The 15,724-nt window shown below is 37.1% G+C and overlaps 1 protein-coding gene across 1 annotated transcript in view; it reads right to left on the bottom strand.

Moving 5' to 3' along the window:
- CHM (CHM Rab escort protein) overlaps positions 1–10,321 on the bottom strand; it is a 69,422-nt gene extending 59,101 nt beyond the window's left edge. The window contains exon 1 of the mRNA XM_074600407.1: positions 10,247–10,321. Within this exon, the coding sequence (XP_074456508.1) occupies positions 10,247–10,295 (49 nt within the window). The 5' untranslated portion in view covers positions 10,296–10,321. The remainder of the gene's footprint in view (positions 1–10,246) is intronic.
- Between the last annotated feature and the right edge of the window lie 5,403 nt (positions 10,322–15,724).

Genomic DNA, 15,724 nt, shown 5'->3' with positions numbered 1-15,724 from the left:
TCTCTTTATGAATTGATAAAAAAGAAAAATTTGCAGTAGTTTTGCATTGCTGAACTTCCACGGCAAGCGAAGGCTTATCATAGAATTCATCTCTGGGGGTAAAAGAGGGATGAACAATTGCATCAGTTCCTGCGACATTTGTTTCACAGCCTAGAAAGGCCTATAGTCTTTGATTTTTATTTTTTTTTAAGAACTCAAAACGCAGGCCATTCTGAACAAAGAGACAATGAGCAAATATGTAACTGCAGTACGCACTTCAGGACTGTCACAAGATTCTGGATGCACAGCCTTATCATGTGAAAGCAACTCCACATTCAGCTGTCCTCTGAAAGTGTTTATATATCTGTTTCATTTCTCTCTGTCTATAAACTATCTGGAATAGAATCTACAACTACTATTTTGTTTGTAGCTCCCGAAAAAGGTTTTCTTTCCTTCATTTGGGCATAGAGAATATTACTCTGGAAATAGAACTGAGAAACTTGTTTCTCCTTCCTTATTGATAAAAGCCACTGAGAAAGTGTTGTAAAACATCACCAGTGCTGCCTGGCTGACCAGGACTGGAGTTATAGCTACTAGGGCATAACTGATTGCCTTAAGCTTGATCCAATTGATGCTGCGTTGGAGGTCTGTTCTTCCATTAACCTTGGATGAAATTGGTCCCTGAATTAGCTTCCTCACTCTTGAAAGCTGGCATCAATTTTCTTCACCAACTCTTTGCTTCCAAGATACTGTGGCCCCCCAAATACCCACTGGCAACAGAATAAGCAAGTGTAAGAAAGGCAAGGCCCATGCTTTTTAGCTTTTGGAGAGGCTCTCAGCACAACTTGATGGAGCAAGACACCATTTATTCTTATGTGACAAAACCTTGGTAAACCAAAGAAATAAGACTGTGGCTTGGCACCAGCTTCTGAATTCAATTCTCTAGCAGAAATAAGACCACATGAAAAATAGGTAGCTTCATCAAATGCAAGTTACACCTACACGTGATCTGGACTGCATGATGGTTACTGTACAAAAGTCTTTTCCAAGGAAAAATGCTCTGGTAAACAGACCATTATAACATAAGTATAGATTATACTTACAGATAGTCTCTCTCTACCCAAGAAAAAAACAGCTAAGTTGGAAAGGCCTCCTTAGAGAAATAGCAGAGATTTATTTAATGATGGCACGTGAAGCTGAACTATCTCCTAGGATGCTCACATAGTTGTGCAAAATAGGTCCCCTTCAGATTATGCAATAACAGAGAAATACATTCGTTTTTAAAATTGTTCCTGTTTGGAAACAGTTTCCTACTCTGAACTTTGATTTGTCAAAAATTCTAAAATGGATTATATTCCAATTCTGAAATGTGTCCAGACTGTAGCTACAGGGCAGAGCAGATTCCAGAACTTCTCACTCACAGTTGGTTCGAAGATAATGGCTTATTACAGAATTCAAGTGATTGCAGGGGAAAGGCTATATCCCCAATACTGATTCTGAAGTTTCACTTATGCCTAACGAGTAAATAAAGCTGGGTATCTCTAAGCTGGTTTTCTCATGAAGGATTATTCTAACACTTCCTGCCACTCATCCCTCTTGGGGAACCGTCAGCCTCTGTTTTGCCAGCTTAAAGGATGAAGGACTTAGCACAATAACCCGTGTCACTCACAACATTTAATGGTTTTAAACAGGCAGTTGAGAAATGGTTTGGATCCAGTAACATGGATCAAATAACAGGAAGATCTAAATGAGAATCTACATTTCCTTTCAGATTATAAAAAAATAATTCCATGATTGTACTGCTATCAAAATCAGTAATCAAATTACTGAATCATCAAAAGATCAAAAGATCTGCCCTCTGGTATAATTAACAGCAACCAATATTCTCCTAATAAGCTATTATGCATATTATTTACTGTGAAACACAGCACACCCCTCATTTTACATTATCTGAAATGAAAAGGTCTACCACAAAAGAACATTTTCTCAAATAAGGTTCCGAATCAGGAAGCTTTTAGATTTCCAATGGTATTAGCAGGAAATAAGAAGTCTGAATAGGATTCGCATGATCCAACCACAAGAAAGCAGCAACAGATCCGGACTTCAGTATGTTATACATAAACATCTGGCAGCATAAAATGGATTTATGTAGAGAAAGAAGGAGTCTATTTAATTATTGTATCAATTTAATATTCTGCCTCGGATGTTCTTCATATTTGAGGCAGAATCAATTAATAACTAGCAGTGCTTGTTATCAAGAAGTATAACACCTTCTGTGCTTCCTGGCCCTTTCACATCCCCTTTCAGAATGCTTATACATGCAGTATTTGCATTATGTAAAATTGTCCTGCACCTCCTTTCTCTTATCAGGAAAAACAAAGATAAAAAGTTTTCCTTCATGAAGGAGGACTGATTAACACCAGTTGAAACTTGTATCATCACTTCTTAAAGCCACTGCCTTCTTGTCTCCAGTTACTAACCTCCCTTTGTCAGACACAGTATTAAGTAAATTAGCCTCTCTGGCCTTCTCAAGAAAACATTAATTTAAAATTTCAATGAAGTAGGACATTACATCTGCAGACAGATATAAAAATAAGTATAAAATTAGTGATTTTACTCATGAGTGATCTCTGGGACACTAACATGTTCTAATAGGTAGAATTTCATAGTCACTTCTTGACATCTATCCAGAAAGCGATGCATTCGCATGAACCCGTGACACTACATCACTGAAACACAAGTGCAAAGTCGAAGTGAACCAACTTCTAAGTCTTTCTGGTACCGATCCAGGAAGAGTGCTGACTAGATACTCGCCCTTCTGTGTTTAGACTTCTGGGATCCCGTTGGAAAGATACTGAAAAAAAAAAAACAAAAGGCAAGCAGATTAAATCCTAACAAGCTGGCTCTAATTAGACTAACAGACATGGTGGCGTGGCTCACTTCAGCATGTAAAAACTGAAGTTAGTCCTACAAACTTTTGTGTTTCTCTGGCTGTCTGCATAATGCATTGGAAAATGCTGCAAGAGATTCCACGACTACATCAAAAACAGTTGCAGCACCAGAATGAAATACCCCAACAAGCGGACACTATAAACACTAGGTTCATGACAATCTTATGATGAAGAATACAGTCCACTTTTGATAACACTAGTTTTCACTGCCAGCTGTGTAAGCACTATCTCTAGTATAGCCTTCTTGGATACATAAGAGGCAGATTAATCTCAATAAATCTTAGAGATGCGGCTGCTGCAAGCTGACCTTGAGGTTTACATCTGCTTGTTTCCAGCAACCTCTGACCTGCTGGAGCGAGTTCAGAGGAGGCCACAAGATGATCCGAGGGCTGGAGCACCTCTGCTATGAGGACAGGCTGGGAGAGCTGGGGTTGTTCAGCCTGGAGAAGAGAAGGCTGCAGGCAGACCTTATTGCAGCCTTGAAGTACTGAAAGGGGGCCTACAGGAAAGATGGGGACAGACATTTAGCAGGGCCTGTTGCAGTAGGACAAGGGGTAACAGCTTAAAACTAGAACAGGGAAGGTTGAGACTAGATAGAAGGAAGAATGTTTTTACAATGAGGATGGTGAAACACTGGCCCAGGTTGCCCAGAGAGGTGGGAGATGCCCCATCCCTGTAAACATTCCAGGTCAGGCTGGACGGGGCTCTGAGCAACCTGATCTAGTTGAAGATGTCCCTGCTCATTGCAGGGGGGTTGGACTAGATGGCCTTTAAAGGTTCCTTCCAACCCAAACTATTTTATGATTCTAAGAAAATGTCCGTTACATGAATTTTTAGACCTTGCCTATGAAGCAAAATCAGCCATACTTTCATTTTCATGAATAATGTGTTATACAAGTAAATAAGCAAGAACTAGAGGAATTAGCTACACATTTACAGTTCTCAAGATACCAATTCTACTTTTGGTTTCAACACAGCAAAACAAAAATTAGAGATAACTGCTAAACTAGAAAACTCTTTTCTTCAGCTTTAAAAGCCAACCAATTTTAAAAGCTTTACAAAATAACGAAAAGTTATAACTCACCTCTGTGTAATCAAAAATTAATTTCTGGCTTACACATTGTGTCTCTTCTGATTAGTGGCTATACATAATACTATAGTGATGCACTACCTCTTCAAGTGACTTTTAATGGATACATTCACTGCCCCAAGCAATTTATAAACTAAACAACTTCACGTGTGGAAGCATCTTGGTTCCTGCGTTGTTCACTGTAAACTACTTCCCAGTCATCCAGCTGATAAGCTTTTACCGAATTACACAAGCTTCATCTTGAAAAGGTTTAAATGTTTAATTTGCTTCACTGTATCTACTAAATAAATCACAAGTGGCGTTTTCATAATACAAAATGTTGAAGGAAAATATATTAAAAATGCTGGAACACAGACAATTTCAGAACAATCTTCTGGAGTCAGACAGTTGACCAACTGCAATAAATTTTGTTTGTATCCAAACTTCTAAGCACTACACAATCATTGTAGTATGTTTTCGGTATATGTAGAACTTGAAAGGCATTTTGTAACAATCACAAAGTTGAACTACTTTTTGTATATAATATTTTAAGTTAAAACCAGCTAATTAAACTTGATAATAGGTTTGATTCATTTTATTATATGTTTGTACTGCAGAATAATATCAAAAGATATTTCTGCATTACGGAGTATACTGGTGGCACAGAAATGACAACCCATTAAGACAAATAAATTATAAATGGTCAAGGAAAGAGTCACAAGTAAAAAGTTCCTTCTCCTACATTAGTAATTCCATATAGTTATCTATGTACCAACAGAGGTTCTTACAAAATGCTTTGGTTGGCTCTAGAGCAACCTCAGTGCACCAGTGACTTAGGAAGTCTTGTCATAGAAAGATTGAATTCCCAGCTTTATGACCATTCTCCAGACAGTGGAATGATATTTTCTGCTGGGGATAGACAAATGTCTTTTCGATTACTCCTGATTCAGACTAGAATTTCAAAGTACCTTGCTAAGACTTTTTTCTGAAGGAGTTTTTCACCTTGATATGCAGATGACCTATTGAATATTTTTCACAGTAGGATCACAGAAGGACTACAGTCTCTTATTTTGTAAGATCAGCAATATAACCTGGAAAACCTGAAGAACACTAACAGGCTGAGAAGGACAACAAACAATTCACAAAATAATGAGTTTTCTTACAAGAGCAGCAAGGGACATTTCACAGTATTTGGGAAAGAATCCTATCTGAGATATCAGTGGGAGTCCAAGCCTCCAAGAAGGCTGTCACAGCACGTCTGCTACACAAAAAAACTCAGAATAGAAGGCATGCCAGAAAACAACCCCTCTATTTTAGTCAGGTTAAAAAAAGTCAGTAAAATACACTTGGAGAATACTAAAAAAATAAAATAAAAGGGGAGGTGAAGCAAAAACTGTGAGTCAGTGTTCATTTGGTTTGACTTTTACATGGACAGGTAGTGACTTATTTACAAATGATAATAATAATATGGGCCTGTTTCCTCCTTCCAGACACCAACATTAAGTGCCACTCTACAGTCCACAAGAACCACTGACATCAAAAAATACCCATCTTCAGCTGGTTTTCCATCTAGCTTTTGTTGGAATAGCTGCCGATGTAAACTGAAGACTGTATACTTATATAACACAATGTAACCAAAATATCAGCCCAGATGATGTATTAGAAAACATTTCAGGCACATTCTAAAAATATCACCCTGAAAACATCCTGCAACAATAAAAAATTAGAAATTATTCATTATTCTATTTTTTTTTAAAAAAATCAATCTTCAATGTAAACTTCATAGTTCACATCTATAATATTTAGGTTGGTTTTTCATGGTATATTTTAAAAAATTGTATTAGTATCTGGAAGTGATTTTTCCTAACACTATACTTACATAAGACAAACAAAGTACTTACACCACTCCCAGCATATTGAACAATAAATAATAGATTCTCCTGACAGGACTTTGATGACCTGGCAAAGCCCGAGTGCTTTCAGCCAAAATCATATGAAACCATAAATCACTCTTTATTTTATAGAATATTTCAAAATGGATTCCTGCTTTCTACCTTGAAAGTCATTTCATGTGTTATTTATAACCACTGAAAACCAGAATGGAAAGAAAATTGCATAGAACTAGAAAATTTACTGTGACTGCTTTTACAAAGAATAACTCCTTTTTAGAAAAAAATTAGAACTACTGGCAGACAAACTTGTGAATACAACCACTTTTTAAAGAGCGGTATCCTTTATTTTACAACTTCACCAGCAGTTAATACAGGCCTTCTGGAGTATCAGAGACAAGTTTAAGAAGTTAAGACTGAATATAGTCCAATCAACTGAAGAAATTCAAAGATTAAGGATGACCCTGCATCCTTAGCCACACCACTTATAAATATGCACAGTCATGTTTCAAATCTTTGCACTTAGTGTTTTCTGACATAAATTCAACATTGCTGAATGTTTTGCCTATGAATTTTCATGACAACTGCCTAAAAACAAAAGCCCTGCCATTGACTCCTAGCTCTGTGTCACTCCCAAATAGATGCCTGTTTTTTTGAGATAAATATTTATCAAAGAACTCATAATGTTTTCTCTCGATATAAATGTACTACCATGTTAATGTCTGTGCTAATTTACAAGTTGACCCCACAAAAGTTTATCAATAATGAACTCACTGAAATGAAAATGACTAATGCCCACCTTGAACTCCTCAAGCAAGCATCATCTCTCCAAATCTAGATCTTTCTTTTAGACAAATAAAAATCACTGAACATCACTTTCCAAAGAGCAGACCTTCCAAAATACTAGAACTGCTCTGTGGATTGATGATATTGCACAATATCTGCTTTGGCAGAGAATCATCCAATAAATCTATTCGGTTTTGGTTCGTAGGTAACTTGACTATACTCAAAAAGCAAGAAAATAGGGATACGAGAGGCCAGGGCGTGAGAGAGAGGAACAGGAAAAAGTTACTTCAATGCTGCAACAAAAAAGGGGGTAGAACAAAAGAACAATGTCATAACAGCTTTAATTCTCATATTGTGTTGCCATCGAAAACTTCAAAATATGCCCATCAGTTTTATATCATACGATAATCTAGTTTTCTTTAGAACTATGGATATAAATTCCATGATAGTAGTGAACTTTTGCTGCTGAACCCACCAGGACTATTATTTTTGTATTACACATCCATCTTCCTCTAAACTTGCCCACACCAAGAAAATGTTTAATCTGGTTTAAGGAAAAGTAGTTTCTTCAATACGCAAATTTACTTTTTTCATAGAAATACTGATGGAAGTAATTGAATCTAAGCATTAAATGGAGCACTGATGACTAAAATTTAGTGTGAGGTTCTATTTTCATTAAGCTTACTACAGGGAAACAGTTAAATGAGCCTGAAATAAAAACAAATTCAAATTTAATGTTACCACTCAATCTAATTACTAAAATTAACAGAAGCACAAATTATAAAGCCAGAAAAAGGCCATATATGCAGAAAAGAATGCAATTACTCCTATGCAGTTAAAAAGATCATTAACACAAACATTCTAGTTATTACAATATGACAATTAAATATCCATAGGTACACTCAGTACTGGTTTCAACATTTGAAAATAGAGAGTTAAAGACGAAGCTAAGATATTCCCTTGGGAGTCATTTCCCAGAAGAAAAGACAGACAAAAATTTTTACTTGGAACATCTTCCATGAGTATTTTAATACGGATTAAAAAAAAACCCAAAACAATCAGTCAACAGTGTTAGTCACCATTTATGTATGTTCTCAGTAAAAAGGAATGCAAAAAAACCCAAAATAATTCCTAAAATGCAGAATTCTGAAAATCCTGAAATGATTTACAGCAGCACTCCCTACAGGTGGGGAAAAAACGCATCCTTTAATACAAATCCACACCACCAAATACAGCAGTATTTCAGAGGAATAATTTAGCTCAAAGAATTTCCTTCCTCCAACATCAAATCCCTAATATTACACGATCATTCCAAAGCAGGGAAGATCATATTTGATGGCTGCTGTGTAACCAACTCTAACTGGCACAGACAGTTCAGCCAAAAGTGCCTTTGCTGCTGCTGAACTGCCAGTTACAGGTGAGCTCTTCTAATAGCGCATCTGGGCATGCACAATCCCTTCCGTCTGTGACATCCTACCCCCAACCACCACCCCTCCACAGTGAGCAGCCTGTTGTTATTTAACACACACATCCATCAAGCACAACATATCATGGGCCACGAAAGACATCACACAAGAACAGGCTGCCACCACCGGAGCGATTCCCTTGGCCTGCTCTGGCCTGTGAGGCCCCTCAGCACAAGGGCGGCCAGAGCAAGCTGAGTTACATTCTACCTTCATTAAAAATTACAAAAGCTCCAGAAGGAAAATTTGGTGGCAGGTTTTTACTCTTCCATTGGAATTATGAAAAGATGAAATCTTATTTGTGTAAGTTATAGTCAGCTCTTTTAAAGAGGTTAACATCTTCACTAGCTTCCTCAGTAGCTAGACTAGCTACTCCTACTACTGTTTTCACCTTCTACTTTCCTTACTAGTTAAAATAGCTAAAAAAGCCTAATAACATTAATTTTATAAACCTATGAGTTTCCTTCAATTTTCTACACTACTGCATCACCTACATAAATACTATTTTTCTCATGTCAGTAAAGAATGAATTATCCTCAAAAATCACAGAATTTATGCAATTTTTAATATTTTGCCTGTTTAGTTTGGTACTTTAGCTTTTCATTGAACCATTCTTCTCCTACACCCAAAATATTCGCAAATCTGAATACACATGAAAATGTCAAATTCACTAGTTCTTAGTGGGTTAAGAACACAGAAGAGATCTCTTAATTTGCTCAAGGATCTTAATTTTGCATTTTAATTAGAGTTATGGTCAACAATGGGGACAATATGTTCTTAGAATCTCTTACAAACTTCAGAACTAAATCAGAAATCTTTTGACCAATTATGCTTATGTTGTAAGGGGATTACTTTTCCTGGTAAACACTGAAAACAGCAATTACATTAAGAAACTCACTCATTCTACTCCAAATTGCTAGAAAAGTAGTCTTAAATTTGGAGGACACAAATTGACAAATTAGTGAACTCCAAAAACACAGCTCCTGATTTCACATGGAAAACAGTAACATTTTTAAGTGTCTTCTCTTTTGTGCTCCAGCTAACACCCTGAGCTGACAAAGGGAGGTCTTCATACACGCAAACAAAATTTGAGTGTAAATTTGGGACCTACAAACAGTAATGCATTTTGAACATTTTAAGACTAGAGCTCAATACTGAATTTAAGGTGGGGTGTTTATCAAGACCAGTTCGAACCAGGCCACTATCACTGGGTTCTAGAAAACAGAAATCTATTTCAATATTTAAAGATTATTATGATATGAAAGCAGCAAGCATCTTAGTTCTGACAGACAATTCTAAAATTTGTCTTGTAGTTACAGTGTTGTATGTTTCAGTGAGATATTCAAGATCCATCATTATTCACCTGAACAGGAAACAGGATGAACTTTTGCAGAATACAGAAAGCACAGGCAGTTCCAGAAAGTTCAGAGTTAAGTCTCTGATATGTGCAATCATTCAACCTTACGTTTGTTCATATACTGAGAAATAGACTTTAATGAGGAGCACCTCAAAAAACAAAAAGAAGTGTTTTGGGTTATTTGTAAGCAGGCATAAAGACTGGGAAAAACTTTTAAGAGATAAAGAATACAAAAGAAAAAAAAAAGTATTATGAGCATATACCATATATACTGCAACAACACTGAATTTAGCTCTTCAGAACTATTTACACTGCACAAAAGTAAACTTGACCACAGGAGGGTATTTGAGGGAAAGGGGCTGCCAAGGGCGGCAGGATCAGACATGCTCTCAGGTGCGCAGGGGCAGGACGTGTGCCTGACCGGCTCCCCGCTCACGGGGACGGCCTGCATGGCGATCCCCCTCCTAGTCAAAGCCCCGCACCACACGTACCTCCGTGCCACCTCTGTTTCTAAGCAAATCTTGACATCTAAGTCTTAGCAGCAACACTAGAGCGGCCTACGAGTCCTCCGGGCACTGAGGCAGCGCTGCGCACACAGGTGCCCTCGGCAGACCCCCGGCACGCCCTCCCCCGCCGCCCTCAGCTCTGCCCCCTCTCAAGCACCGCCGCCTTGACACCACCCGCCCAGCATCTCCGACGCTGCCTCCCGCGTTCCCCGCCCCGGCGCGACCCGTCGCTGCGCCGTCTCCTACCGGTCCCTATCACCACCACATCGAACTCGGAGGGCAGGTTGTCCGCCATCTTGGGAGGGACACCATCACGTGGCCGGCGCTGGCGGAAATGGCGAGCGCGGGGCGGAGACCTCCGTCCGCCGTGCGCGGGGCCTGCCGGGAGCTGTAGTTCCGGGGGAACCCGGTCTGTTCGTCGGCGGTGGCTGCGAGGCCGAGGGTCCCTCCTCACAACCCTGCCGCAGGGCTGAGGAACAGTCCGATCCGCTGCTGCTCCGGCTGGCTCTTCACAAAGCACTTGTGTGGAATGCCCTGGCGGCTGGTGGGGGCGTCCAGGCCGTAGTCCCCTTACTCACCAATTGTGATAATTTCTTTCCTCTATGCGCCACGTTGAAGAGGAATTTTTTAAAAAAGTGTATTAGTTCATCTATTTCTAGTCGTTAATGTCATGTCCTTCCTTGTTAATGAACCGCCAGATTGTATGTTGCATTGTACTTCGTTTTCTGCATTCAAAAACCTCTCTACTTTTCTCAACCCACCATGCAGCCTTAAGTCACACTTAGTCTTGCTCTGCCTCTTCCTTCATCATACAAAGAAATGAAGGGGGAATCAGGGGTGAAACCCAGAATCTACAATTTCAGAGTAGCGTGTTCTCACTCTGAGTGAAAGAATAGCAAGAAAAAAAAGACCTATTTGAAAAAGCCAGATACAGCAATGTAGGCAAAATAACCTAGCACAGAATACCTGTGCCAGAATACACTGGAAATTTCTAGAAGGTTTTGCTTTTTATTTTGCATTTAATGGCTTATATGGTTTTAAACTAATCTCTTAATACTATTCATTGTGTATGATTATATTAAAGTCTTAACACCTTAAATCAATAATAACAATAAACCAGCTAGCAGCTTGTTAACACCTTATTACAAGCTCCTTGCTCACATAGCAAAAGAATAGTGAAAATAGTATAAAGCGACTAATGGAAACCAGAGACCACCTTACCCCCGTGGTACTGCCAGACATGCTAGAACAGACTACAGCACAGAAAATAGTCTAGCGGGAAACATCAACAACACAAGAACAAAAAATATATAGATATAAACACCAGTTCTTGATTACCATGCTAAGAAACATACAGCAGAGAAAATTAGTAGTTATGGATTCAGATGTAAAAGTAGTAAGATCAAATCTTATGTTCCTTATATTTATGCTTTCAACTGTCCTATAGAGATTTTAAAAAAATCCTTCCATTCTGCAGCCTCCATAGCGCAATTCTGTTAATAAAGCTGTCGTTTCTACTTTTTAACCTGTAACAACAGAAATTTATGTCCAGAATGCTCACAATGCTGGATCATTCTGACCTAAATGTCTTGAGTTGAGGAACAAAGCATCACTATATTGGTTAGATCAGATAAGACAAATTCTCTTTGCACATCCTTTTCTTACTGAGGAAGGGCATACTGATGAAAATATAATTGCATTGTGAAAATCTTTGTTATTGTTTAGTATAATTCTAGGACTGCACTAGAACAGAGCTATTTCACTGTCAATGTCTTACTGTTTCTCAAGTGCTGAAGTATTTATCCCACCACAAAATGCTGTTGTTTGGTTCTGTGAGTTCCTGTTAGCTTCATTCATAAGATGCAATCAGTGCAATCCTATTTTGTGATGACAGTCATTATCCACTGGACCAGAAATTCTTCTTAGTGCTATTTATTTGACAAAAATGATTATTCAGGATCTTTAACTGCAAGGTTTGTCAGCCCCATACAACAAAAAAATATTTCTCTGTACTTGCAGTTTTAAGATCAGCAAATGTAGAAATAAAATATGTAAGTATGAGTAATTTTTATGAGAATTTCATGGACCTTGAGAAAATGTCTTACCATGTTTTTCTCTTTAGCTATTTAATTGCAATGTCATAGTAACAGAAAGCAGCATACCCAATTCTGCATGGATGAATAAGCACATTCAATAAAAAAGATTTAACAGAGTAAATCAAACACTGGATTAAACATTTTCTGCATAACAGACCACAAAATGGGCATTCATTTTACCAATAGATCCTCTACATTAGAAACAAATAGAAATGCATACCAACATAATTAAACTGCACATCCTGTGGCCTGATTGCAGAATTTCCCTAGATTTGTTAAACTAGGTCTCATCAATTAGAATTGCCAAAATGCATTCAAAAATGCACACTGACAAGACTAAGTGTATTCTTTTAACCATTTGTATTATATACATTTGCTTTTCTGTATTTTATGAAATAATTCACAATCCTATATATTGCAGAGGATTCATACAGCATTTTGAGCAATAACAGTTCAGACAGACACATGCAAAGATCAATTTTAAGATTACACTTTTAGTACTTCTAAATATTTTTTCTGTAAGCAACTTTTCCTACTTTGATTTCAAGCAAAACATCTCTAATAAAACCATGGGGTTTGGCTTTATTAGTTTTATTTGGGATTTTCACATTTTCATAGAACTACCTTTGTTACTTTAAAGTCTGTGCAGTTAATACTTAACTTTATCAAAAAACTTTTGGAAAACCGCATAAACTATGTGTTTTGACTTTCCCAGGTAGAAACACTAAAGCCCAAGAGAAAATTTGGACGAATCCACATTAGAATTAAGGAATTTCTAGTCTCAGATCATTTGATCAAATATTTCTTCCTCCAAAAACAAACAGCAAATACTTCATACTCGCTATTGATGATTTATTAGTTTTTTTGAAGTTATGTAGTATCTTTATCCTGCAGTGACTTCACGTGTGAAATCTCATTATTCATTCTATTACTCACTCAATGGATACAGAATTTAATTCTACTTGAGTACCACTTTGAATAAGGATGAGCAGCAGGATCGGGCCTATTAGCTGCTTGAAACATCTATTGAATAACCTGATTTACCCCAACTAAATGGCTCATTAGTTCAGGCAGCAAGAAAACGTGTGTGTTGCTGAAGCTATGCATGGTTGTCATATAGAGTTTGCTGTTATGCAACTGTCAGTCACTCAAGCATGCACAAACTAGATTGTTCATTAACTACAGAAACAGCCACTCTACATTCAAGCACGTTTGGGAAAAAATTATTTGTTTCCAAATTTCTTCTAAACTCCGATACACCTTTATTCTATTCACCTTCTTCTTTGTTACTACTTACCTGAAGTTTTCTTTCTTACTGGCATGGCTTGCAGTGGTCAGACCCAATCATACCCATAAAACACATTACTTGTGTTTTTTTAGTGGCATTAGACCCTAAAGTACAAATTCTCAATTGTATGTAGACACTTAATTCCCATTAATCGTATGAATATTCCTTTGGTATAGTAATCTTGGCCTTGGTAGATCAGTGAACTAAACATATTTAAAAAAAACCCCAGTAATTAAATCCACATTCTCTAACTAAGGAGCACTGAAATTAATTTTGAAGTTGCCCTTTTGATTACTAAGATGTGAGTAAATTATAGGATTGTTTAGAGAGATGGAGAAAGAGAGTTACATTTCACTCTACTTCTATAAGCATGCGATGCAAGAAGTCTATTTTTCCAATCTTTAATTAATGACATTCTGCAAAAAGTCTGTAGGTCTCTCATTGCAGTCAAAACTTTCTGGTACAAAGTGAGCCCAAAGGAGAAAAAACCCAGGATGATAGCTTTGATCAGGCTGCTCTGCCCAGCATAACTGGCGGAATATGGAAAGAAGGCTGCACTGCAGCTTCATTTAGGATTACTTATTAGTTTTACAGGCTTCTTAAAACTACAGATGTGCAGGATGAAGGAGATAGTCTTTACAGTAGCCCAAAAGTTCAGTTATTTTTTATGCTACAGGCTAATCTTTAATGCTTAAAATAGCTGATGAACCTAGGATGATGACTAATGTGCTGAAGTTTTTATTGCTTGTCTCTCAGAGACATGTGGAAGAAAACTTACTTTAGGAATTGGAAACCTGGAGAAATACTGGTAGTCAAATCAGACTGTATGTTGATTTACATTGACCTAAACCCATGTTATTAGTGCATTATATGCAATATATGGTGTCACTTCATTTTTTTATTTGGTTAGATTACTTCTGTCAGTGCTCTGTAACAGTGGCGAAAATAATTCAGTATAGCACATGAGTTATTATCGCTGTATCTTCTTTTATAGTAGGGTTGGGGTGGTTTTGGTAGCTTTTAGGCATGCTTGTAAAACAGCCTTTTACCTTCCTAATTTTCATTCTGCATCTTTTTTTTCCATGATAAAAAGTGTACTTTTTAGGGCTACTGAGATAGAGACAGAATGGTGTAAATTATTTTTGAAGCTGAAGTAATGTCAATATACTTAAACAAAGGACAAAAACTTCTTTGCACATGTTCAGAAAAAAATAATCATGAGTTTGTGACTATGTTTTGGGTTTAATATGCTGTAAATTTTTAAAGGAACGTGTTCCTTTTCAGAAGTTTACTTCACTTCTCCAGTGGACTGAAATGTGTTCTTTATTGTATCTAAGAGGTCCTTGGGAAGACAAGGCAGAATTTCTTCTGGCAGAAGTTTGCATATTACTTTTCAACACTTTTATTTCAGACTTTCCACTGTATATGGATTACCCCCTCTTCCTATTCAAATGAATAAAAAAAAATGTAACTTATCATCATTGTGTCATCAGTCTGTAAATGAAAATTTAAATGGTTCTTCAAAGTATTAGAACTCCCAGATTCAGGATTGGTCAATAATATGGCAAAGTCAGTTACCTGAGAAAATGCTTTCCTATGCTAAGATCAAGATAATTTTGAAGTGTGGAATATCGACATTGCAGATAAATAGGAATGGGCAGCAGTCAGTTCCTGTCTAGCGTCAATGAAGAAAGAGGCTGGTATCAAAGCCAAAAATGTGACCTAGAAATACTGTGGACTAATGCAGGATAAGTTATAAGAGAAAGCAAGCAACAGAACTTAAATGTACTTGGACATACACAGTTGAACCTTACCTATGCTAGTAAGGATTTAAATTATAAACTCTCATAGAATATATGCATTGTTTTCAAAGTATGTTTGTATAGCTTAATTACATGTTCTAAGTGATAACTTGGCATTTTTAAAATATAAGAATATTTTCTTTTATAAGACCCGATTTCTTTTGTTTCTTTTCATGTGCTGAAAATTACTTTGTTAGAATAAAATTCCATCTCAATAACATCAACATAAATTGGAAAGAATTACTGAAATTATGCCATTATAAAACATGATGTTACAAAGCAGAGTTTAATGCTTTGTGTCCTAGAAATTCCATTATTTGCATATTCTGGCATCTAAAAGTCTCGGTCAATTATGATATTTCAGAAACTGCCAGTAAACAACAGACAAAAAAACCTGATTGGATATATAGGACTGCTATATAAAGTTGTGCAATAAATCAAGATTAGTAAATATGGACGAGTGTGTCTAATGGTATTCAGTTACTGCCTTATGTCATTTGCAATGTTACTTGACGCAGTTTTTATTGCATAGTAAGAG

The sequence above is a fragment of the Larus michahellis genome, chromosome 9, assembly GCF_964199755.1.
Source record: "Larus michahellis chromosome 9, bLarMic1.1, whole genome shotgun sequence".
Taxonomy (NCBI): Eukaryota; Metazoa; Chordata; class Aves; order Charadriiformes; family Laridae; genus Larus; species Larus michahellis.
The sequence above is the reverse complement of the archived record's forward strand: the minus strand, read 5'-3'. Positions and strand labels throughout refer to the sequence as shown.